General features: G+C 44.1%; 1 protein-coding gene across 1 annotated transcript in view; it reads right to left on the reverse strand.

Annotated features, from left to right (window-relative positions):
* ABHD12 (abhydrolase domain containing 12, lysophospholipase) overlaps positions 1-24,956 on the reverse strand; it is a 51,101-nt gene extending 26,145 nt beyond the window's left edge. Inside the window, exons 1-3 of the mRNA XM_084622933.1 lie at positions 24,687-24,956; positions 3,021-3,145; positions 722-827 (exon numbers count right to left, since the gene is read on the reverse strand). Coding sequence (XP_084479059.1) covers positions 722-827; positions 3,021-3,145; positions 24,687-24,838 — 383 coding nt within the window. The 5' untranslated portion in view covers positions 24,839-24,956. The remainder of the gene's footprint in view (positions 1-721; positions 828-3,020; positions 3,146-24,686) is intronic.
* Between the last annotated feature and the right edge of the window lie 735 nt (positions 24,957-25,691).

The raw sequence follows: 25,691 nt of genomic DNA on the forward strand, positions 1-25,691 counted from the left end.
ATCTTGAATGCTGACCGGCTCAAAAAAAGTTTATGTAGCACCAGTCACAGCATCTGTAAGCCTCAGATGACGCACTGAGAACGCAAGAAACTGCCTATAGTTAAGCACCTTAAATTCTTCTCCATGAACTAAAGTGACAACTGAATTTCAGTAAAAAAAAAAAAAAAAAACCACACAACAACCACCCCCCAGTACTGATTTGTGCTGGTTAGAATATGAGCAAAGCCTCTTCATTCCCCAACTCTCTAGAGAACATTTTTCCTCCCACACTCTGAATACTCTGATCCTCTGTTTCTACATTCCACTGCAATGATTTTACAAAACTGAAGAACGTGAAGACATGGATGGTGAGCAAACCTCTAATTCATCAGCTCGCCTCCACAGTCCAGGGACATGACCTGTCTAGCAATGCAGGGCAACACCTTCAAATTTCCAAATTAGAAAACTTCCCTGCATTCATGATTTATCTGTGTTTCACATGCTGCTAAAACTTAGTTCAGTTGAGGTCCAGAGATTTACATACCTTTTAGCATGAACTCTGCCCCTAAGCTGAGAAAGATACACACATGCACAGATGAGCGTAAGCAATGGTCATGACCATTGACTAGAAAGACAGTTGTTGAGAGACAGGGTTTCTGCACTGGGATCCAAAGTACTATCTCCACACTAAGGATACAGAGGACATGCTAAGGGATGTCAGGGGGAGCATAATTTTACATACCAGACTCCAATGGATACATCCTCCTCTGGCTGAAGGTAATAATTATAGGTGTGGTTTAAGCCTTGATCCTGTGGCCTTTTCAAGTCAATGAAATATGGAACCCTCACTGAAACACAAAGGAAAGAGTGAAAGGTCAGAAACTTGAACTTTTAAATTCTATTTTCTTGCAAGTCAACACCGCTAATTGCAATGCAACTCTAAAACCTGTCCAAAAAACCGCAACGTGTTTGGAGACTAATTTTACATTTGTCTGTTGTGCCAAAAAGACATTTTGTCGCAGGTGAAAATGGGTAACTGGCTACAAGTACTGGGAAGGTATAAGCATCAAGGAAGGAAAAGAATTGCTCAGAATGGTACAAAACAGGTATAACTGGAAGTAATGGGATGAAATGAGGAAAAAGGAAATTCAAGGAGCTTTTCCTGATATTTAGCCTCATGGTGGAGAGCCATTAAATTGGGAGCAGTCTTTCAAGTGGAAGCCCTGTAACTTGAGACATATAAAAATTAGACTGGGAAAAGCATTGTTTTTTAATTTTTATATTTACATAAGAATGGCCAGGCTGGGTCAGACCAAAGATCCATCTAGCCCAGTACCCTGTCTTCCAACAGTGGCCAGTGCCAGGTAACCCAGAGGGAATGAACAGAACAGGTAATCATCAAGTGATACACACAATCTTTGTCAAGGTAGACTGATTTAAATCAAAATGACTTAAAATCACTGATTCTAACCACTATTTAAATCAGCAATTAGGAAACCCTGATTTAAGTAACTTATGGTTTGGGGTTTTTTTGCATTTTTACTTTTTAGTCATTTTCCTAAAGAAAGATAGTCATTCACTGGTAACCATTAAAACATGTTAATTTGCAACTAAATATATGCTTTACACTAAATTTGATGCTTCTTTTTGCTAAGCAGGAGGATATGCTAGATCTATACATAGTTTGATGCTTCTTTTTGCTTTTTTGCTTTACACATGCTAACTACTGTGTTACGAGTGACTTAAAGGACTAATACTGTATAGACAGAATAAGTTCCCCTCAGACAGGTATTCCACAATTTTCCATTACAAGGTCTCTTGTGCCTCTCTCTGAAGCACCTAGAGTTAGTGTGTCTAGGGCAGAGTTTTGTCAGTACAGGTGCTAGTCAGAGGTGTGGGTATGGTCAGGAAACAACCCCCACCCCACCCATATTCCCACACATAGACCAATGCTGGCAAAATCTTCTGCCTCGATGCAGCTATCAGAAGAATGCTTCTGTCAGCACAACTAACCTTGTTCTGGAAAGCAGTGTTACTAGGCTAACAGAAAAACTCCTTGTCAGTATAAGCTGCATCTACACTGGGAGCTCTGGTGGTATGGCTATGCTGGCAAAGCATTTGTAGCATAGATAAGGCTTGAGACAATACAAGACTAAGACTGCTGATCTGATAATATGGAAAATCCTATGCAGTAGTATTTGCAAATGATGGTGTAAATGTGCTGCTGACGAGTCACTGTTTCTTCTACTACAGCCAGTACGTTTTCCTAAAAATGCTTTTGCGTGAGGAACTGCAGTCTGGAAAATTAATGCACTGTCAACAATTTCAGTTGTTTTCAATTGAAATAGGATCTTGATCATCTGAATACTCTCCATATGCATCTTTAATAATCCCTTTACAGATTACATTCTATTTTGTTTTCTTTTCCCACAGGTATAGTCTTTGATCATTTCAGATTAAGAGGCTAATTGGAGTTTGGCTGCTATATCTATATAAAAACATACTGTTACGCACAATTAGCATTTAAGCCATAAACTTGAAGAGGCTACCTGCCTCCTAATTCACAAAACCTATAAAAAGGCACATCCTTCACAAACCATAACTGGATGGGGGAACAAATATCACAACAGTTAAACAAATTCAGAGCTTCTTAATGCACAGAAGTGGTTATTTTTTTTTATTTGCTAATTATTTTGGGCAGTTCCCACCATGGAATTTTGATGGACACCAAAAATACAGCTGCCTCACATATGAAAAAGCAGCCAACACCCTACGCCTTAGTTGGCTGAAGTACAATGGCCAAAGGATTTTTCCAGCTTTTTTGCACAGGACAAAGTAGGGAGCACCAATACACATTTGTCACACATGGGTGCAATTGTCAGACTAACATACACAAGTAGGAAGACAAATACAGTGTCTGATTTGCTAAAAAATTTTTAAAAAGCAACTCTGGCAAAAAAAAAGTTTTATCAGCTTCATTTAAAAAAGAAAAAGAGAGAGAGAGAGAGAGAGAGAGGGGAAAAAAGGACATGAGCACTTACCAAAATTTAAGAAGACCAGCTTCACCTGAATAGCAGGACAAAGTTTGACTAGAAACGGAATGGCTATGTATATTCCCAACAACCAGATTAACAACTTCCGTAATCGGAACCACAATCCATATCGCCTGTAAGAGGAGAAAAGAAAAGTAAGATGTCTGAATATGGATTTTGATACTTGACTTTATACAGCCATTCCTTAAAAAAGGACAGTATATTTCTATAATATACATGCACATAAAGGAAATAAACAAAGTAGCCATATTATTTAGACTGATAACATCAGGACAGGAAAATAAGAGATGCAGTCCAAAGAACAGAACAGAAGATTTCCACAGCTTTTATTTTTTCTGCTGACTTTCCAGATTTCCGAGTCTGTGGTGTGGAGGAGGTAGTTTGCATAACACTGCTCCTCTGATCTTTGCTTGAAATATATTTGAGTGCACTTCTTGTTGGAATCATTAAGAGACAGATTCTGATCTCAGTTACTTTGCTGTACTTCTGGAATAACTACTTTGAAGAAAGATACACTGAAGTCAATGGAGTTACACCATATTCATTGCAGTGTAATGGAGCAGACCCTGGCTCTAAAACAGCAAGCCTCTGGGATTACACAGTTGTCTTACATACATACACACACTTACAAGTTAAATGAACAAACAACAAATCATTGTTTAGAAAATACTGAATTACTCAAGTGAGTTTATCTATAATCATTTATTTATTTTACTGAGTCCAAACAGATGCCAGGCACCTTACAGCAGAGTGAGAGTCTTTTGTCCCTACCCTAAAGGGCATACAATCTCAATAAGACAAGAAAGAAACAACAAAATAAAGGGGTGGACGAGCAGAGACAGTGGACAGGGTAACAAGATTACTCAAGGCCTAGTTTATTATTTATTAAACTCTGATAATTGTGCTTGGCACTGTACTAGGCAAAGAACACTACATAGTTTCTGCTGTGAAGAACATGCACTCTAAATAAGGTAATAGTTAAAAAAAAATCACTCGTGTCTTTTTAAAAGAAGAATCAGGCTGTATATTCCTAGATTGGTAAAAACTACTCATGTCCTTTAAGTTTTTCCTGCCTTAATTTTGATAGCTTTCCTGTACCTGACATATAGTCTAATGCAGGGGTGGGCAAACTACAGCTCGTGGGACCATCCTTCCCGGCCTCTGAGCTCCTGGCCAGGGAGGCTCACCCACGGCCCCTCCCCCACTGTCCCCCCTCTCCCGCAGCAATGCCGCCGTGTGGGCAGCATGGCTTGTGCCTGCCCACCTCCCAGGCTTTCAAATAAGCCTGTCCTGCTGCTCTGAACGGCATGGTAAGGGTAAGGGTAAGTTGGATAAGGGGCAGGAGGCCCCGGGGGGCAGTCAGGGGACAGGGGAGGTTGGATGGGGTGGAGGTTCAGGGGAGGGGAGTGGTCAGGAGTCAGGGAGCGGGGGGGTTGGATAGGGTGTGGGGTTCCGGGATGGGGCGAGGATAGGGGTTGGGGCAGTCAGGGAACAAGGAGCAGGGGGGTTGGATAAGGTGTGGGGTTCCGGGATGGGGCGGTCGGGGACAAGGAGCAGGGGGGGTTGGATGGGTCGGGGGTTCTGAGGGGGGCAGTCACCAGGCTGTGTGGGGAGGCACAGCCTTCCCTACCCGGCTCTCCACACCGTTTTGCATGTAGTGGTTACTCTGAAGATGCACAAGAACAGATCTTTTGAGTAAAGTGTTGTCATTTTTCCAAGGTCACCTTTAAAAAATAAACACACTTAAAAGGCATGGAAGACAACAAGCTAAAAGTTATATTCTGCCCAACTAAGAGGATATTAATTATTTAATACAGGAAATATTTCTATAAATAACAGGAGGACAAAGGTTTCTTATATGAGATCTCTGATAAATCTGGGTTGAGCTTTGAACAGCTTCAAAGTAAATACAACTTCCCACAAAAATTTTACTTATATTTGCAAACCATTTTTTTCAGAGTTTTTTCTAAGAAGATACCAACTCCAACAAATAAGATCTTCAGACCCTGAATATCTTCTCTCCAAAAACAAGTTGATTATTAGACACTAAAACAGTATATACGCAGTACTGCATTTATAAATATTTGTTGATGAACATCCACTAGCCAGGTGCAGTGGAGAAACCAGCCCAGACCTTAATCAGTAATGCCTAAAATCCAAATAAAATTCTTTATGCCATTCAGATTTCCTTGCTCTATACCGACAGATAGTTGTAAAGCTGATATACCAGCAAACTATGTTCCATATACTGAGGACAAAGTGTAACTAGTCCTCAGTACCTGGAATTGTCTGCATATGAAAGCAGAGGTCAGTTATTACAATATGCAAGGTGCTATTCATCTCATATGAGCTGTTTATAGGAGCTGACACAGGAAATGTGCCCAAAGCAGAGCTAAACGCCATAACACTGAAAGACTGGGAAGAATCAAATCCCTGGATCTCTTTTCCAGCTCTTATCACTCAAAATGTTTCTCAAGTAATTTTAAATATTCCTCCAACCAGCCCATATCCTGAATGGTTCAACAGAAAACTACTTTAAATTCTGGGTCCTCCTGTCCAGAACTCTGCAATGAAGAGGTGAACAAGAAGCAAAACTTCCATTACATTTCTAAGCCTTACCCCCAGTTGCCATATTCTCTAGATATTAGGAATGCGGAGGGGAGGGAGCTGGTGGGGGTAATGTGGAAAAACAAGGGAAGGGGAATGGTAACTGAGCAGTGGACTAGGCATTAAGTTGGCCCCAAAACACACACTCTGTGTCGACATCAGAGCACAAGCTCCATAACTGGCCAGTGACTTTCTGCCCATTTGTATCTGACATGCTGGGAACCAACCCTGCTTCTGGACAACAGAAGAGAACAGAAGAACCCACATGGGCTCTGGGTTCTTGTGGTAGTAATAGAACCCACTAGTCTTGCCTACCTACAAGGTGGCCATGCTTGAGAGGAGCCTATCAGCTGTACTCCCTTACCCTCATACACAACCAACTGGAACCTTGATAGAAGCCTTATGGGTTACCCAGGACCAAAGCCCTGAAGCAGGACCTTGTGGGCACACGGGACCCCAGTAACGAGCAAGTATTGCAAGAATGAGGAATCGGTCAGCACTGTGCTCAGCTGATGCGGCAACTCATGGTGTCAGACACCATCAGGTGATCAAGGGACATCTATCTAGAACACATCACCAAACATCGGCAATACTGGAGTGCCAATGAGAAGCAAAGTCGGGAAAGTAACTGACAAACTTCCCTGATGGATTGTATTTTCTAAGGGACAACCTATCCTAAATTTTCAAATCACTGAGGGACAATCTACACTCATTCCTATATTTGCATTTTACAATCAACTCTCTGTATAACTTTTCAGGAGTGATGTACCCAAATACTTGGATGCTAATATCTAAACTTTGTCATTAAATTTATTCACCTAAATTTTGGTTATTACAGATTATGTACTATATGTATCTTATGATTTTTAAACCAAACTTTGTACTTTTGGATAACCTAAGCACTACACCCAGATGTACAGATACTCTTTCCCTAACCTGCGTATTATATAATTTTAACATTAGCTTTAATAAAAATTTTAAATATTCCACATCCTTAAAACAAAAATCCCTCCTCACCCCAAACATTTTAAGTGTCATAAGCCTTCTTGAAGTTGTGAGGTTTCAGATGGCTTACAGCATAGCTAAGCTTTTAGGATCAGAGGGGTAGCCGTGTTAGTCTCTATCCACAAAAACAACCATCTCCTTCCTTAGAAGTTTTTAAGATCAGGCTTGACAAAGCCCTGGCTGGGATGATTTAATTGGGGATGGGTCCTGCTTTTGAGCAGGGGGTTGGACTAGATGACCTCCTGAGGTCCCTTCCAACCCTGATATTCTATGATTCTAACCAGGAGTCTAACGTTATCTGTTAGTCATTAAGGTGCCACCAGACTCGTCATTGTTTTTAAGCCTCTCCTTTTAAGTTATATTTTTAGAGATCTGCAATAAAAAGGGTTGCTCTTATTTTATTTTTATTTTTTTTTTAAGTCTCCTGTTTCTCTCATTTGAGTGCTCTGTCAGTGTAACAGAATTTTCCAATTTTCTCTCCTCTCACACTCAAGGAGTTACTTTGCCATCAACCACCTACTCACCAAGGATGACTGTATGATTAGTGCCAAGGACTGGTTGTAGGAGGAAAAAGTCGGGGCGGAGGGGAAGGAACGAGTTGTTCTGGGGCCCAAATCCTGATCCTACTGAAGTCAACTGGAGTTTGGCATTAATTTCAAACAAAATGGAATTTAGCCCTAAGGTCGTAGGACAGAATCCTGGACAGCTAATATACTGTTCAAGATGACACAAGAAAGAACTCTGACCCACTATCAAAATTGAGCAAGCTACAGTTTTAAGAACAATCAGGTTGCAAAAAGGGTTTGACAGAGTACCCCAGAGTACTTACGTTAGTAAAAACAGAGAAGTAAAAAGTTGATGACTCTGCATTTATCTGTCACACAGTCAGAGCACAACAATGTCTTTCATTTCCCATTTTTTGAAAGCAGAACTGAACTGAACCATGTCTTGGTTTGCTCAGCCACCCGTTCCAAATACTAGTTGTTAATGGCACATTACACCTTAGTCATTAGGGGGATGCCTGTTTAAAATGTAACCAGGCAAAAGCCTCAAGCCATCAATAGTTATAACCACTCTTCTTTCATGGACATTAAATAGATGGTACCCTACTGAAGTATGGAAATGTTGAAAATTGTAGGAGTGAAATAAACAATGTAACTAAACTAGCTATTTTCTTGCTTTGCAATATATCCACACCAAGAGAAAGAACTTCCATACTGACTTTTCTCCAACACCTTAAACTCCACTCAGAGATCAACGGGCTGCCAGTGCAGATCTCAGACTTTGCACTAGTGTCACATGTGCCGAGCAAGATGCTCTGCTTAATAAGTGAAGCGCTGGATTCTGCGCCAACTTCAGCCTCCACATGATTCCAAGGCATAGTCCCATGTAGAGCACACTGCAATTGCCTAATCTTGAGGTAACAATAGGATGGACAATAGTGTCAAGTGTCCACATGTAGAAAGAAGGGTTGCAACCACCTTGGCAGACACAGCTGGGAAAAAGGCGGACTGGGTCACTGCTGTAATGTGATTCTTAAATAGCAGCCAGGGGTGTTAAAATCTCTCCTAAATGTGAACTGTGGTAACTAATGGTGGACATAATCACGTCAAAGGGTTTTACCTCTGCCATCTCTTCCAGTTGCTTTCTACAATCCACCATCACCTTACTCTTGTCTGGCTTGAGCTTCAGCCAACTTGCTGTTGTGTTTGCCCCGGTCTCAACTAGACACTGGCTGATGCTCTTAACTGCATCACCCAAATCAGAGAGAGACAACAGTTAGGTGGCATCAGCATATTGAGTACACTGCACCCCAGGCCTCCTTACTAGCCCTCCTACCAGCTCCATACACAATATGATTACAGAAGAGATACCTACAGTCCGAAGAAGAGATTCTAAACATTTTACAGAAAGTCAGGTTTAGGGAGGAATAAGGCTGCAAGCTCCTTTAAGAAAAACATTCAGTGAGACCCAGATCCTCCTGAAGTATTTAGGCAACTAATTTCCATTGATTTTACTGGGAGCCAGGTGCTTAAATACTTTTAAGGATCGGGCCTGATTTAATTATTAGTGTCAGTTTCAGGCCAACTGCACCTGTATTCCCCCGAGTTGTTTCTCAAGAGCACCCACTCCTCTCAGCTGTCACCTTTCTTGGGCTGAAACCCACGTCTCTCCCTCCTGACCAGAGGGTTTTCCAGGCTGTACAATTCTCTGCCTGCCCTGCGATAGCCCCAGCAAGCCAGACTGTCTAAAGGACTAATGTCTGCTCTTTGCTCTCCCTCCAGGCTACACCCAGTGTACTGCCTGCAGTTACAAGTTACACCACTGCTCTTTATATGCGAACACATTTATTCTTAAGGTGAACGTGTTACAGAGAAAACATTAGAAACCAATAAAAGAACCTACACCCATGCTAAAAAGCTTACACAAAGGTCACCCTCAACTCCAACCTCAGGCTCTGGTAGGCATCTGTCCTTTGAGACCCACAACTGGGTTTTCCCCATGGTTACAAGTTCATAACTGTATCAGATTCTGAACCAGAACTCAGACTGGACCAGTAAGCCTGGTCCTTTACATAGGTTGGGCCTTTGGAACAGGTAATCATCAGACAATCACCCCTTTCCTCATGATATAGCTTCAAAAGGCTGAGTTTTTTCATAACTGGAGACGGGGAATCTGCATTAAACTCTCCCTGGGTATTTCCCAGGAAATCTACACCACACGTTTTGTCACCAAAAATCCATTCTTGTCTGCACAATTTCAGTATAATTCTTTGAACTTCCTGGCCTCACATCACATCTCCAGGCTAGAGAGGTTACATACAGCCCCACCCCACAATATACATAAACTTTGCATAAGATACAATATGATTTTTCAAGGATATTGCAGGAAATTACCATATCTATCACAATTAGTCCCTTTTGGTATTCTACAATAGGCACCCAGTTCCAGATCACCTCTAAATTAGTAAAAGTAACCTGAAAAAGTCACAAACAAATCCTCCCATCCCCTTGAAGGTAACAGAAAATAAGAATGGAAAGTGTGGCAAAATAATTAAAATAAATTTACATAATATGTTGAGTGTACAGTACAGACAATAGCGACATTATTCTCCATTATATGAGCCTAATTCACATTAGTGTTGAGGGGAATTATGCATATGTCACAAGAAAACTATTGCCCTAAAAAACTTGGAAGAAGAACTAAGCAGATGCTACAGTTATTTTAAGTGCTTAGCACTTACATAGTACATTGCAAACACTTAATAATTGCACCCAAGGGTGGTTGCAACAATGAATGTTTGGGATCAAAACCAGGCCTGGGGATTCGCAGTTTAAGGTTGTTTACTTTCCTTTAGCTCATCATGTGCAACACAGATCTTGTTTATATACCAGAACTGCTCCTGTGTGAAATGATAGTCTTAAATGCTAGGAACATCTTTATAATAGGATAATGCTTTACACATTTTTCTCCATTCCATTACCACTTATGAAATCAAATATCACATGTAACAGGATTTAAGATGATTTTGTAGAGTAGCTTTGTTTTCTTCTGGAACTGCTATGCTGAAAGAATCAGCGTCTCTTCACAATTTTTTGCTACATTCTGCAAATTCTGAGCTTCCATTTTAAAAAAACTCAAATGCATCTTTTTTCTGTTATGAAATCATAGAAACGTAGAGCTGGAAGGGACCTTGGAAGGTCATCAAGTCTAGCCCCCTGAGCTGAGGCAGGACCAAGTAAACCCCCAGACCAATCCTGTTCTTAAACACCTCCAGTGATGGGGAATCCACAGCCTCCCTTGGAAGCCTGTTCCAGAGCTTAACTACCCTGAGAGTTAGAAAGTTTTTCCTAATATCTGACCTAAATCTGCCTTGCTGCAGATCAAGCCCATTTCCTTTTGTTCTTCCTTCAGTGGACATGGAGAACAATTGATCACAGTTCTCTTTATAACAGCCGCTGACATATTTGAAGACTTATCCAATCCTGCCTCAAGCTTTTTTTCCCCTCAAGACTAAAACAGGCCCAGTGTTTTTAAACCTTTCCTCATAGGTCAGGTTTTCTAAGTCTTTATCATTTTTCTTGCTCTAGACCGGACTCTCCAGTTTGTCCATATCTTTCCTAAAGTATGGCACCAGAACTGGACAGAGTACTCCAGATGAGGCCTCACCAATGCTGAGTACAGCAGGACAGTTACCTCCCGTGTCTTATATACAACACTCTTACTAATACACCACAGAATGATATTAGCCTTTTTTGCAATTGCATCACATTGCTGACTCATATTCAAGTTGTGATCCACTATAACCTCAGACACTTTTCAGCACTATTATCACCTACCCAGTTATCCCCCATTGTGTAGTTGTACACCGGACCCTTACTAGAACGTGGAATTTGGGATCCATGCACGGTACTGTTAGCGCGGGGACCGCGTTAAAATGAATTCCAATTAAAGTAATTAAATTTGGGATCCATGGCTGTGACCGCGTTATATGTGAATTCATGCTCCATAGACGCGCATTCTAGCGAGGGTCTGGTGTAGTTGATTTTTCCTTCCTAAGTGTAATATTAAACATTTATCTTTATTGAATTTAATCTTGTTGATTTCAGACCAATTCTACAATTTGTCAAGATCATTTTGAATTCTAATCCTGTGCTCCCAAATCTTTGCAATCCCACCCAGCTTGGTGTCATTCACACGTTATAAACATACTCTCCTTTCCATTATCCAAGTCATTAATGAAAACACTGACTAGCAATTGACCCATGACTGACTGCTGTAGGACCCCACTCAATATGCCCTCCCAGTTTGACAGCGAACCACTGACAACTACTCTTGTCCCTACATGCTTTCAACCAGCTGCGCACCCACCTTATGTTTTCTAGATGAAATTATCATTTCCCTAGTTTGTTTATGAGAATATCATGTGGGACTGAGTCAAAAGCCTTCCTAGAACCAAGATCTCTCACATCTAATAGTTTCCCCCTATCTATTAGGCCAGTAACGTGTCAAAGAAGGAAACTGGGTTGGTTTGAGATGATTTGTTTTTGACAAATCCATGCTGGTTATTCCTCATAACCCTATTATCCTTTTGGTGCTTACAAACTGAATGTTTAATAATTTGTTCCAGTATCTTTCCAGATATTAAAGTTAGGTCTGACTGGTCTATAATTCCTGGGGGTCCTCTTTATTCCCCTTTTAAAAGATAGGTACTATGTTTACCCTTCTCCATTCTTTGAGAACTTATGGGGGATGGTGAGGTCCCAAAACATAACTGCTAACTATTCTGAGACTGCTTCAGCTACTTCCTCAAATACCCTAGCATGAATTTCATCAGGCCCTGCCTACTTGAATACAGCTAACTTAGCTTAATATTCTTCAACTTGTTCTCTCCCTGTTTTGGCTTGTGTTCCCCTCGTTAATATTAATTGTGTTGAGTATCTGGTCACTGTTAACCTTTTTAGTGAAGGCTGAAGCAAAACAGGCATTAAACGCCTCAGCCTTCTTGATGTCATCAGATCTCCTTCTCCCCGCTAAATAGAGGGCCTACACTTTCCTTCCTTTCTCTTGCTCCTAATGTAATTAAAGAATCTCTTCTTATCGTCTTTCTTGTCTCTTACCAGGTGTAACTCATTTTGTGCCTTAGCCTTTCTGATTTTGTCCCTACATGCTTGTGCTATTCTTTTGTACTCTTCCTTAGCACTTTATCCATAGGTCATTAACGAGCTGCTAATGGAGCTATAATGGCCTCTTACTATTCTTCCAACAGTAACCTCAGAGACAGAGGACCTTGATGGGGACCTGGTCTTTTTTGGAGCTGACTCTCTTCGGCCCCATCTGCACTGGCAAGTTTCTGCACATTAAAGCAGCTTTGCGCGCGGTAACTCCCGAGGTGTACACACTGCCAAGCCACTTAGTGCGCAGAAACTGCACAGATGCAGCACTCTAAAAAAAACACCTCGACGAGGCAACCAGTGCCCGTTGCTTACTGGTATAGCCTCCTGACAAGACAGGCAATGTCTGAAGGCCGACAAACCAGGCATGCCTGCCAGGATCAGACAAGTCTCCCAAAGTGAAAAGTGGGGGGGGAAAAATTCTCTCACCTAAAATGAACTCACTATTCTAAACACTAACCTACAACTAACTGCAATAAAAACAGAAGGCAGAGTATGCGCTAGGAAGACACGCTAGAGTTGCATCTCAGGCCAAGGCAGTAGAGAAGGAACTGAGGACTGTTTGTCCGCACACCCCTATGTAGTATCAGTGTCTGCCACAAGACGACATAGGATGTATATGCAGGCCAAATGGACACTGCTAGCTAGAAATCTCCACTCAAGGGCTAGCGAGAGGTGCATGTACACCTCAAGCAGAACTCCCATAGGAAAAAGAGGAAATACATTATGCTCAGCATCTAAAAAGAAGTGTAATGCTATTGCTTTGACTCCTCCCCCGAGGTACAGCTGCTGCCTACAGGTTCTACCCATTCAGGTCAGCAAGAATACTAAATGGTGCCAAAATATTACATAGACTGTAAGTCAGCTGACTGACTACTTTCAGAAAGTAGTTCAGATACCCTTTGCAACTGACTTGTTTACAAGTCAGGCTTTGAAACAACTGACAAGCACATGTTCTTAAAGGCTGCAAAGCCAACTAAATAGCAAACATATGGCTAACTTACAGAGCTGCCAGCGCTCAAAGCCTTCCAACATAGGATTATTTTATTTTTAAAAACCAGGAAAGTTCATCTGCTCCTGCTTTTCATATTTTCCTTACCTGAAGCCAGAATTCTCACACATCCATAGAACCCTAGGACTGGAAGGGACTTTGAGAGGTCATCTAGTCCAGTCCCCTGCACTCATGGCAGGGCTAAGTATTATCTAGACCATTCCTGACAGGTGTTTGTCTAACCTGCTCTTAAAAATCTCCAAAGATGAAGATTCCACCTCCCGAGGCAATTTATTCCAGTGCTCAACCACCCTGACAGTTAGGAAGTTTTTCCTAATGTCCAACATAAACCTCCCTTGCTGCAATTTAAGCCCCATTGCTTCTTGTCCTATCCTCAGAGGTTAAGGAAAACAATGTTTCTCCCTCCTCCTTGTAACAACCTTTTACGTACTTGAAAACTGTTATGTCCCCTCTCAGTCTTCTCTTTTCCAGACTAAACAAACCCAATTTTTTCAATCTTCCCTCAGAGGTCGTGTTTTCTAGGACTGTTAATCATTTTTGTTGCTCTTCTCTGGACCCTCTCCAGAGAACTCTATAAATGTACTCGCTCTATAAACTCTATAAATGTACTCTCTATGCCATTATCTAAATCATTGATGAAGATATTGAACAGAACCGGACTCAGAACTGATCCCTGCAGGAATCCACTTGTTATGTCCTTCCAGTATGACTGTGAACCACTGATAACTACTCTCTAAGAACCATTTTCCAACCAGTTTTGCACCCAGCTTATAGTAGCTCCATCTAGATTTCATTTCCCTAGTTTGTGTGTTGTAAACAAAGCTTTAATATCAAAGAATACATTTTAAAATATTAACCAAACACTGATTAGTCAGAGGCCCAGCTACCATTACCAAGGTTCAGAGACAACAAAAGTCCAGCACATGCATGTTCAAGTGCTAGGAAAAGGAAGGATGCTGGCATTTCTGCCAAGAGATTGCCCCAGACCCTGCCTGGGAGCACTGTCCTTTGGCTAGTAAGTGTCTAATAAATTTAAGCCCAACTCTGGTAGCTGGAATGAAGAATGTACTTTCTTCTCCAGTAAGATACCTTCCCTCTCTCCCCTTCCCCGCCCCCACCAATTTACCAGTACTCCAGCTTCCATTTAAGCCCTTACAAACCCATCAACAGCTCCAGTGACCGTCTCTGCTGATGTTCACATCTTTCCTAAACAGCAGCAAAACAAAACTGACATGATTTTAAGCTTTACTACTGCCAAATCAGCTGTGAAATTAACCAGAGCATTTTATTTTAACTCTGCTGGGACGCAGGAAAGCTCTGAACAACAGTAACACTGGATAGCTGTCTGTCACAAGCTTTAGCAAACAACATAGCTTTTATTCATGTTTGGAAAGCTTTTTTCATAACTTTAAGTGCCAGAAGATTATGGAAGAGGACTTGGATTTGTTTCTAAGTGAAAGCTAGTTCTGCAGATGATGGAGGCTTAGGCTCCCCTTCCTCCAGGGAGAAAAAAGTTTCCTACTCGCAACTTGTAAGTGGATTTTTCAAGCCCTCTTACAGAAGCTCTTCCATACTTGATGAAGAGTTAGGGCTTGTCTACATGAGGAACTTGCTCCACAGTAAGGCAGGGTGTATTTAAAGTGTTATAGCTGTTCTGGAATAACTCCCCCTGTGGAGACTTATTCTGGAACAAGAGTGTCCACACAAGGCGTTATTATAGAATAGTTATTCTGGTCAATTTTCCCCTTATAAGCCCAAATTTCACCAAAACAAAACCAAATGCCCCTGAAATTACCCCTCTTTAGTTTAATCCCAAATTTTTAGAAGAGTTTGAGGAAAACAAAACAAGAAAATAGGTCAGTAATACTTTGGTGAAGATTCACTGATATGAGAGTTAGAAGGAACCTTAAAGGAGAAAGGGCATACCAGAATCTCAGCCTTAATGGGCACTCATCACCCCTCCAGATGAACGTATTGGAGAAGTATTACTCCTGAGGACATTCTGTGCCAAAAAATTAAAAATTCTGTGCACGATATTTTAAAATTCTGCAAATGTTATTTGTCAAAATAATGCTAAATAATTACGCCAGTTTCAATTATTTTTTTTATTTCAAAATACCTGTCAGCAAGTACGTCTAACAATACAGACACACACAAAAATTCCCCCAGAAGTAGAAAGTTCCCCTATGACAACCCAGTTCCTGTTTCTCTGCCCCCTTTCCCCCTCCCAGAGCCCAGCCGGGGGGCCAAGCACCTGCACCCCCTCTCCCCCAGAGCCCAGCTGCAGGGCCCCCCCCTTGCCAAAACACTCATCCCCCTCACCCCCAGAGCCCAGGGATCCAGAGGGAGAAACAGCCTGATGCTCAGTCCCAGGCTTGCATGGAGTTTCCTGCGCGTTGCTGTCTCCTTCCCTCAGGGCATGCTGGGAACTGCAGCTGTCAGGAACCCTTTAGCTCCCTCCCTCTTCCGTCCTCCCCCCGTTGGCAGTGTCTTCTATGCATGAGCTGGGCTCTGCTGGGTACAGCAGCACATTTCTGTGGGAGAAAGGAAATGCTGCGTGCACAATGTTAATTTCTGCAAAATTCTGCATTGCGCAGTGGTGCAGAATTCCCCCAGGAGTAAAGTATGTGCTGATCTTAAAAGCAGTCACAGTTCAAAAGAGATGCACTTACGTAGCTGGTGTCAACAATTAAACATTTAACTTGAAAATCCTGTTTCCATCTGAAAACGTTATACTTACTATGTCACAAGAAACACCTAACACAACTCTACATGAAAGAAAAAAAATATTTCCAGTTTGTTTACTCTGTATTTGACAGCACCGTGTATAATCAGTGGCACAGCTTTGTTGATGGTCATTTGCACTTTCTGTCCTACAAACTAACCTGACAATATTACTCATGCCCTGTTCTGGAGAGAGCTCATGTGTGTGTTCTTCCCCCGGCTCAGCAAGAGGGTGTTTCCTAGTAGCAGCAGTAAAGCTGAAACTGAAGAGGCAAAAGGCAAGCATATACATAAAAAGAAGGGGGAGAGGGTGTGGCCCATGCCTGTTTAGAGGCATTGCTTTTAGACCCACCCAAAAGACCCTCACAAACACAGGAGAGGGAACCTGAAAAGCCTTTAATTTTTTTTAAATTTAAAAATTTAGAAGTATTATCAGAAAAATTAATGTTAAATTAGTCTGCTCCAAAAAATTCAAGTTGCCAATGTCATTTTAAATACTCAAATTACACAAAGCTTTGAAAAAGAAAATCAGAGGGTAGTACAAAACTAAATTGTCGAAATTTTGGCCAAATGACCACTGATACCTGTTTCCCAAATACCATTCATAAGGAAGAGAACTGGGAGTGAGGGATGGATGAAGAATGCCCTTTCCGCCTTCCAATTATGATAAGTGCAACAGGATGTGACACCTCGCTCAAATATCCTTCACTTCAATCCCAAAGTTCACACATATGTGGTGTCCACTCATTATTAGAATGTATCTACATCAGAAATAATCATGAAACAGAAGCTAAAGACAGTTATTTACACTGAAGGAATGCATCCCACAGGGTGTAAGTTTCCTTTACGAACAATTTTTGTATTCGTCATTCTGGGTCTCTCTCACACACTGTTCCCCACATTTGAGAAACATGGGAGGAGAGAAGAGAGGAAAGGCAATTGTTTAAAAATATGTTTTATATATTTATTTCAGCAGTTTGACAGACAATTTTGGTTGGGGTACGGGAGGAAGCAATTGTAGCATTTTTTAATCTTATTTTTTAAATTAAGATTTGATAATATTAAGTTAAAGGCCTTCCTATTAGCCCACAATAAGATTACCACCCAAGTGAAATTCCTCAACCATTTATTAAGCTCAGGTTCTGATTATTAACTCAGACAGGAAGCACTCTGAAATTACCATCCTAATAAAAACAAAATAAAGGAACAACAGAGAAGGATATTTGACAAGAGAATCAAGTGACCATTTTAAAAGCATAACATTTCTTTGATTTCTGATGGTTTAAAATTAAGTGGTGCTTTTGCTTAACACTTCTAAAATTGTTTCTAATCTCCAATACAATTTGGATTCAGAAGAATCAAGTCCACACTTTGTAAGTTATCACTATATTGCTTTATCAGTGTTATTTACATTTTTAAAGGGGTGGGGACAAAAATTGTTTTGTAACATACCAATCTTCAGCAGTCTTGAAGATCCTGCTTTTAAACCAGCCAGCAGTGGAAGTAGTTTAGATCTTAAAGTTAAAATTATGAGACCTTTTGTACATAGAGAGATACCAAGAACTCAGAGCATAGCACAACCTACACCTGAATGTTCCAATGCTATATTTAATAATTATGGCTACTGTTTTCAAAATCATTCACTAATTTTTTGTGCCTGAACTGAGAAGAAATTGATTGATTTTCAGAAAGGCTGAAAATTTCTCAAGGTAGGAACACAGGAATTGGAGGTCCATAAAATTAGTGAACATTTCTGAAAATGTGACTGTATAATATTTAGAGTTTTAGTATTTCCATATACCAGACAAAGAATTCAAGCACTGATTCCATACACTTATTTCTTACCTTCTGAAAAGCAACATCTACATTACCACTAAAAAAAGTCACAACTACAATATACAACCAAACCACACAAATCTTATCCAAAAGTACACAACCATTTTCAAATGTATACTCATAATATGCTACAACAAAATAGCTAATTAAACAGATGTTTGTGCACTTCAGTGTGATTCTCCATTCTGGGATGTATGCACACTGGGTGGCAGCATGAACTGAAACAGAGGGACAGAAACGTTACTAGTGTGATCTAACATACTGAAGGTGGTAGGCTACTCCTTGTAGATTGGTACTGTATTCTGCAAATGTTACCTAAATTTATGATTACTTTGCTGTTTAGTGCTTATGTTGCTCTGAAGACGTGCACTTGAGCAACCTTAAATGCAGAGAATCCTGTTTGGGAAGCCCAGGCTAACACTCTGCTACTACTTTGAAGTCACCATTCACTAGCACTGTAAACACACACAACTGGCATGACCGTCACAGTCTAGTGCATTCCAGAATCATAGGATCAGCCACAGGGTCACCCTTCGCTGCAGAGTTGAGCAACAGTCTAAGCTATTATTTTAAAAGTAAAGATCTTTAGTGTTTATGCAAGAAAGGTTAAAAACATTAACTTAGTCTAACCAACGTATTGTTTTTCTGAGTCTGCAGACAGACTAAGGGCTTGCCTACACTACAAAATTAAGTAGACTAATTCGACCTCAAGCCTCCGAGTTAATTAAGTCGATCGCGTGTGACCACACCACACTCATTATCTCGATGGAATATGTCCTCACTAGCAACGCCTGCATCAATGCACAAAACAGTGCATCATGGGTAGCTATCCTAACGTGCAACTTGCTGTAGTGTGTTTTGGGAAGTTTGTGCAATGCCTCATGGGACCAAAACACTGTCGCAGGGGAGAATGGGAACATTGCGTCGGCATCCCATGATGCACTGTCCTCCCTCCCTCATATCAGTGGCAAACAACCCCGTGGTTTTCGTGCCTTAAAACCCTATGCATATGCCATAACCCCAGAAGCACAGAGCTTTCTCAGTTGTGCACTCTTGCCGTGAGCATCTCAAACACCTCGCGCCTTCTCTTGCAGTACCTCCAGAGCCAAAGTAGGGTCCACCACGCGGAACATAGCGATGTCCTGCAAGCAGCCCTGCTGCAAGCCATTGGGAAAAAAAAAAAAAAAAAAACAATTCAGAGTTGCTGCTGGCAGTCACAGAGCAGCTGCACTCTGTTGAGTGCCATTTCTGGCCCCACGAAACAAGCACTGACTGGTGGGACTGCACCGTTTTGCAGGTCTGGGATGACGAGCAGTGGCTGCAGAACTTTCGAATGTGGAAGGCCACCTTCCAGGAACTCTGTGCAGAGCTTTCCCCTGCCCTGCAGTTCAGCAACACAAAAATGAGAGCTGCTCTGACAGTGGAGAAGCGAGTAGAGATCACTATTTGGAAGCTTGCACTGCCAGACAGTTACTGGGCAGTAGGGAATTAATTTGGAGTAGGTAAATCAACCATGGGAGCTGCTGTGCTTCAAGTGTGCAGGGTCATTAATTGACTTCTGCTGTGAAGGGTAGTGAGTCTGATAAATGTGCAGGACATAGTGGATGGTTTTGCCGCGATGGGGTTCCCTAATTGCGGTGGGGCAATAGATGGCACACATATCCCCCTCTTGGCACCAGACCACCTTGCCAAAAAGAGTACATAAAACCGAAAGGGATTCTTTTCAATGGTGCTGCAAGCGCTGGTGAATCACAGGGGGCGTTTCACCAACATCAACGTAGGATGGTCGGGAAAGGTTCATGATGGGCACATCTTTAGGAACTGGGGTCTGTTCAAAAAGCTGCAATCTGGGACTTTCCTTCCAGACCACAAAATGAACACTGATGACATTGAGATGCCTGTAGTTATCCTGGGGGACACAACCTACCCCTTGCTCGCATAGCTCATGAAGCCATACACCGGCTGTCTGGATAGCAGCAAGGAACGGCTCGACTATAGGATCAGCAAGTGCAAAACGGTGGTTGAATGTGCCTTTGGTTGTTTGAAAGGATGCTGGAGAACTTAACAAGGTTGGACCTCAGTGAAGAGAAAATCCGCATGGTTATAGCTGCCTGCTCCATAATGTCTGTGGAAAAAAAGGGGGGAATTTTCCACAGGAGTGGACAATTGAGGCAGATCACATGGCAGCCATTTTTGAGCAGCCAGACACCAGGGCAATAAGAAGAGTATAGCAAGGAGCGCTGCATATCCACAAGGCTTTGAAAAGCCGTTTCAATAATAAGTCACAGTTATGTGAGCTGCTTGTCTGCATTGTGTATTCCCAAAGCTTCACCTGGGCTTGTATCATGGTCCCTGTAAAGCCAACCCCATGCCAACGCCCACTGCTTCTATTCAATAAATAACATTTATTTCTCAAATCCATTTACTTTATTTAGCAAACATAAATAAAGAGGGAGAACAAAAAAAGTTAGCTTTGGGGAAAAGGGGTTATGAAGCTGGAACAGGAGAAACATTTTCAGCAGTGTAACATAACACCACATTCTAGACCATCAAAGGTCCGTGAATGGGCGCCTTCTGTTCCTTGTACCCTACCCCTGAGTTAAGTGAAAGGGATAATGGACTTTTTGCCCACACTTCATGGAACGTTTGGGGTAGGGGGATTCTGCACCAGGTGATGCTGGCTGACCACCAGGGTCTCTACTCTCCTGCTTCTGTTCCTGCAGTTCACCCAGACTCCTCAATGTCTGATTGGTCCCACATAATCCGAAGCATCTCATCCTGCACCGCACACTCACGGGAAGCTTTTCTGCTCTCCATGTCCACGTCTAACTTCTCAGACAATGAAATCCTCCATTCTCTCAGTTCTGTGTCAGCTGTCCCAGAGGCGTTCATTATCTCGGTGAACATGTCCTCCCGCGTTCTCTTTTTCCTCCTTCTAATCAGCTAAAGTTGGCTTTCAGATGTTGATGACACGCCAAAGGACACATTTCCAGCTGTCAGTCATGGGAAAAAAGGTACCATTGTACATGCATAAAATGTTTCCATAGCAAGGACATTTTCATTAACAAAACTTATTTCACTAGGTGCAAGCCATAATCTGAACCCGCAACGGTTCACTGTGCCAGCCATGGCGAGTAGCGCCCCCACCACGACCCCGAGTCATAGGTGACCACACTTTTAATGAAGTTTATGGCATGCTCATGTTGGGAGCAGAGGTAGCTAGTCGAACAATTGCCCCTTCCCATAGCACCAAAGGAAGCTGTTTACAAACAGGGCGGAGGGGGGAACGTTTTCACTCCCAAATTACGGAATCTCACAGGTGGTGAGAATATCAGCCATTAAATTACTTACTGACCTATGCTGAGCATAGTAAAGGCACATTAGCGGCCGTGTGGTTTGGCGATCCGGAATGTGGGGGGTGGGGTGGGTCTCCATGCTTCCCCGCCCTATTCTTGTAAGTGCACTTTTAATGAGAACTTCCCCCGTATCACATAGGGTCACCTAGGGGAAATCAGTCTCCTGAGAGTAACAGAGGCAAAAAGGAAGGAGATGCTGGTCCTTATATTGCTATGCTGTTACCACAATGATGCCAGCAAATTAATTCAGCAGTTGTGTGGGAAAATGTCCAAGAAATAAGACTGCCCTGCCCAGAAACCTTCTGCAAAGGATTGCAGAGTACCTCCATGAAAGTTTCCTAGAGATATCCATGGAGGATTCCCAAGCTATCCCAGTCCACATAAAAAGTCTTTTCCGGGGGTGTAGCTGGAGCAGCCTCTCGTAAACTGAGAACCACAGAACTTTGCTTTTTCTTCACAGTAAACATGCAATACCACAGAACGTGTGTGCCCGCTAAAGTTTAATTGGACTTTGATTGTAACTGTACACTCCCCAGAGGTGCCTTCCCCGACATCACAGTCAGCCACCATGATGTCCTACGACCCACAGGGCTCCAGGGTTAAAAATATTTCCTGGCTCTTAGGGAGACTGGATCCACCACTCGCCTGTCTCCCATTCTCCTCCTCCTTCTCATCCACCATATCGTTCTCCCTGTTGTCCTAGACTCACACCTGTGAGGTGTCCACGTTGCTTGTGGGGGTACCGGTAAGGTCACCCCCAAGAATCGCATGCAGCTCGCTGTAAAACCGGCATGTGAGGGGTTCAGCACCAGAATGACTGTTTGCCTCCCTTGCCTTCTGGTACGCTTGGCGAAGTTCTTTTATGTTCACGCTGCACTGCTGTCCGTCCCTCATGTAGCCCTTCTCCCTCATTCCACGAGCGATCTTCGCATAGATCGCAGTGTTTCTTCTGTTGGATTGGAGCTCTGTCTCCACAGACTCTTCTCCCCACACAGCAATGAGATCCATCACGTCCTCTGCAGACCAGGCTGGAGCGCATTTGGGGCGTGTAGTCTCCATGATCAGCTGTGTTCAAGCTGGCACATTCCCAATGCTGATCAAACAGGAAATGGGAAATCAAAAATTCCCGGGGCTTTAGCAGGGGAGGGTCTGTTTCCTGTGTACCTGGCTGCAGTGCAGCAGAGTTGAGAATGATCTCCAGAGCGGTCACAGACGAGCATTGTGGTACACCACCTAGAGGCCAATTAAGTCGAATTACACAATGCTGCGTCTGCACTACCTCACAGTCGACCCATGAAAATCTAATTAAGCGTGGCGCCTCTCGCAGAGGTGGATTACAGAAGTTGACATTAGAGGCAATTTAAGTCGGCATAAAGGACCCAGTATTGTGGACACATACATTAACAGGTCAACTTAAGGCGGCTTCCTTCAACCTAACTCTAGTATAGACCAGGCCCAAGACAAGAATTCTGAGAAATGCAGACTTCCCCATTCTCCTCCAAAATCATTCTGACTCCGAAATCTATCACTAACATTTTGGTGGTCATGAACTATTTCACCGATGACTACTTAATCAGGAACATACTGCTAATATGCTTATCCCACAATACCAAACTGTCTGACACACCTTTCTAGATTCCAGAAACCTTAAATGTCCCCCATCCAGCTGCCAAAACTTGCAGTTTCCTTCAACATCCCTCTCCAAAACAATTTATATAAATTAATCTGTATAGTATAAACATTACAGTACATTGACAATTTGAGCCCAGAAAAAAATGAATATCAATTAACAATACTGTATTATTTAATAGGTAATGCAATAAAAAACTATTTTTTTTAATCTCCCAGATGTTGCCCCAAAATGTCCTGTTTTAGAGAGTCACCAAAACCAGACTTGCTGGAATTGACCTGTCATTTATTTAACACTTGTTTTTAAAGTAATCTATTCTGACATAGATTAGATTTGAAAATTGTTACACAAATAGAAAACTAAGGGAAGCTGATCAACTGTGCAGTTATTCAATCCGAAGCAAGATCAAATGAATGCCATCCTCCATCATCAAATACTTGTGCTAATGTACCACAGTGTTGACAGCAGCTCCACCTGTTAGCTGTAGGTCATAAATTTAAGCAAAAATGCCACCAATAAGTATTTTCTCTTTTAAGACCTCTTTCATCGACAGTGTTCAAACCAAAATTTGCAGAAACAGCACAAAAGCTTGCCTCAGTATAGAGAAATGACTAAACAAAAATAACTTTTTAAAATAGATAAATGAAAACTTTATCTGGTAATTAGGCAACAGAAGAGAAGGATAATCTGTAGGATTCCAAGAGGCACTCAACGTTTTACAGGGTGGTTTTATCCTTCATAAATACAATCTGGCTGCAGCAACCCAAACCACAAAGTTCTTGTCTCAATTATAAAATACCTTTGGGCATTTACAAAAGATAAACTGAAGGGAAAAGATGCATCAATAAAGTTCTCATTGATAAGCGTATTGCCTATTACAGGACAGCATTGCACTTCACCCCTTTTGCGGGGGAGATCAGGAAGATCTGTTTGTTCGTAGACATAATACAAAAACCTCACTTTGCAGTGGTATTTTTCCATATGGACTGTGTGGCGCGTGGCTATGCCTTTGGGAAGGATGACTCTCAACCGGTTTATTTTCTTTCACTCCCAGAACTCAACAACAGCACCAACCCTTTCCCCCCCGGCCACCCCCTCCCTGAGCGCGGGTCAGCTGGTAGAAAACCATCCCCTTTCTCGGGGAGGTCCGGGCTTCTTCCGACAGATCGCCATCGCCCTGCTCCCCGACAGGCCTCGGCTTTTGGGAGGAGACTCCCAGCGCGGGTCCGGCCACTGGCGGCCGCGGAGAGACGCGGGGGGGGGACGCCCCAAGGGGCGCGCGGCGGGGGGGGGGAGGGAGGGGGACGCGCCCCAAGGGGCGCGCGGCGGGGGGGGGGAGGGAGGGGGACGCGCCCCAAGGGGCGCGCGGCGGGGGGGGGGAGGGAGGGGGACGCGCCCCAAGGGGCGCGCGGCGGGGGGGGGGAGGGGGGGAGGGAGGGGGACGCGCCCCAAGGGGCGCGCGGCGGGGGGGGGGAGGGGGGGAGGGAGGGGGACGCGCCCCAAGGGGCGCGCGGCGGGGGGGGAGGGGGGGAGGGAGGGGGACGCGCCCCCAGGCAGCAGAGCCCGGCCAGGCCGGAGTCCGCCCGAGCGCGGGGGTTTATAAACGGACCCCGGGGGCAAGGGCCCCTGCGCCCCCAGCCGCAGCCCGGTACCCGCCCATCCCCGGGGCCCGCCGGCTCCGCAGCGGCCCGGCCTGGGACTCCCCGGCCCCCGCGGCAGGTGATGCGGGGTTCGGCTCAGGCTCGCCACCAGGGGGCCGCCGGGGCCGGGCTCGCCCGGGGCGCCGCAGGGACGCGGGGCCGCCCTCACCTGCCGAGCGGCCGCTTCATGGCCGGCTCCCCGGGGGGCCGCGCGCTCGCGGCGCCGGCCAGGCGCAGGCCGCGCCTCAGGCTGCAGCCCGGCTCGGGCGGGCCGGCGGGGCGCTCGTGCTCCAGCGTGACGGCCTCGTTCCGCTTTCTCATCCCGCGGCCCCGTCTCTCGCCGGCAGCACCGGGGGCGGCGGCTCCTGTCCCCGAGCTCAGCCCCGGCCCTTCCCTACATCGCACCGGCAGCGGCGAGGCCGCGGCCCGCCCCCGCCAATCAGAGGCGGCGGGGAGACCACGTGACGGCACGGCCCGTCGCTAGGGGCGCAGGGGGTGGCCCCAGCTTCTCCTGCCCACACCAAAGATGGCTAGCGAGCCCACGGCGGCCATCTTGAGTGGGGGCAAGCGGGCACAAGCCCACGGCGGCCATCTTGAGTGGGGGCAAGCGGGCACAAGCCCACGGCGGCCATCTTGAGTGGGGGCAAGCGGGCACTGTGGGGGTGGTATCTAGGCCTCCACAGGCAGCGCGAGGGAAGATCCCTTCCCGGGTCTGGGCACGTGGGGCAACGCAGGCTGCTCTTCCATCCCCTCCCCTCCCCCCCCCAGACCTGCCACCCCTGCACCGGGTGCTGCGTGTGGCCACCCCTACCCTCCCTGCCCCTCCCACAGGGCAGCTACGGAGACCACCAGAAGAGAAAATGTCAACCCAGGGTTCTTCAGCCCTCCTTAGCACCCACGTTTCCCTGCCAGGGCCGTGCAATGGGGGGTTTGCAGGCGTGACGACACCCCCACATTGTCCAGAGCAGGCCGCTTTCCTCATGCCTCTCCTAGTTAAATCATACATCAACCCTTCTGAGGAGGAAAATCACAGCATCCCTCCCTAAATACTGAGCCCCCCTGACTTCAACCCTGGGCCTGAATTTTCAGAAAATTCAGCTGATCAGGTCCAACTGTTCCCCCACCCGCAAAAAAAATACCCTTGTCAAACCTCAAAACTCTGGGAAGAGGTCTC

This window comes from Lepidochelys olivacea, assembly GCF_965140295.1.
Source record: "Lepidochelys olivacea isolate rLepOli2 genome assembly, chromosome: 3".
In the NCBI taxonomy this organism is placed as follows: domain Eukaryota; kingdom Metazoa; phylum Chordata; order Testudines; family Cheloniidae; genus Lepidochelys; species Lepidochelys olivacea.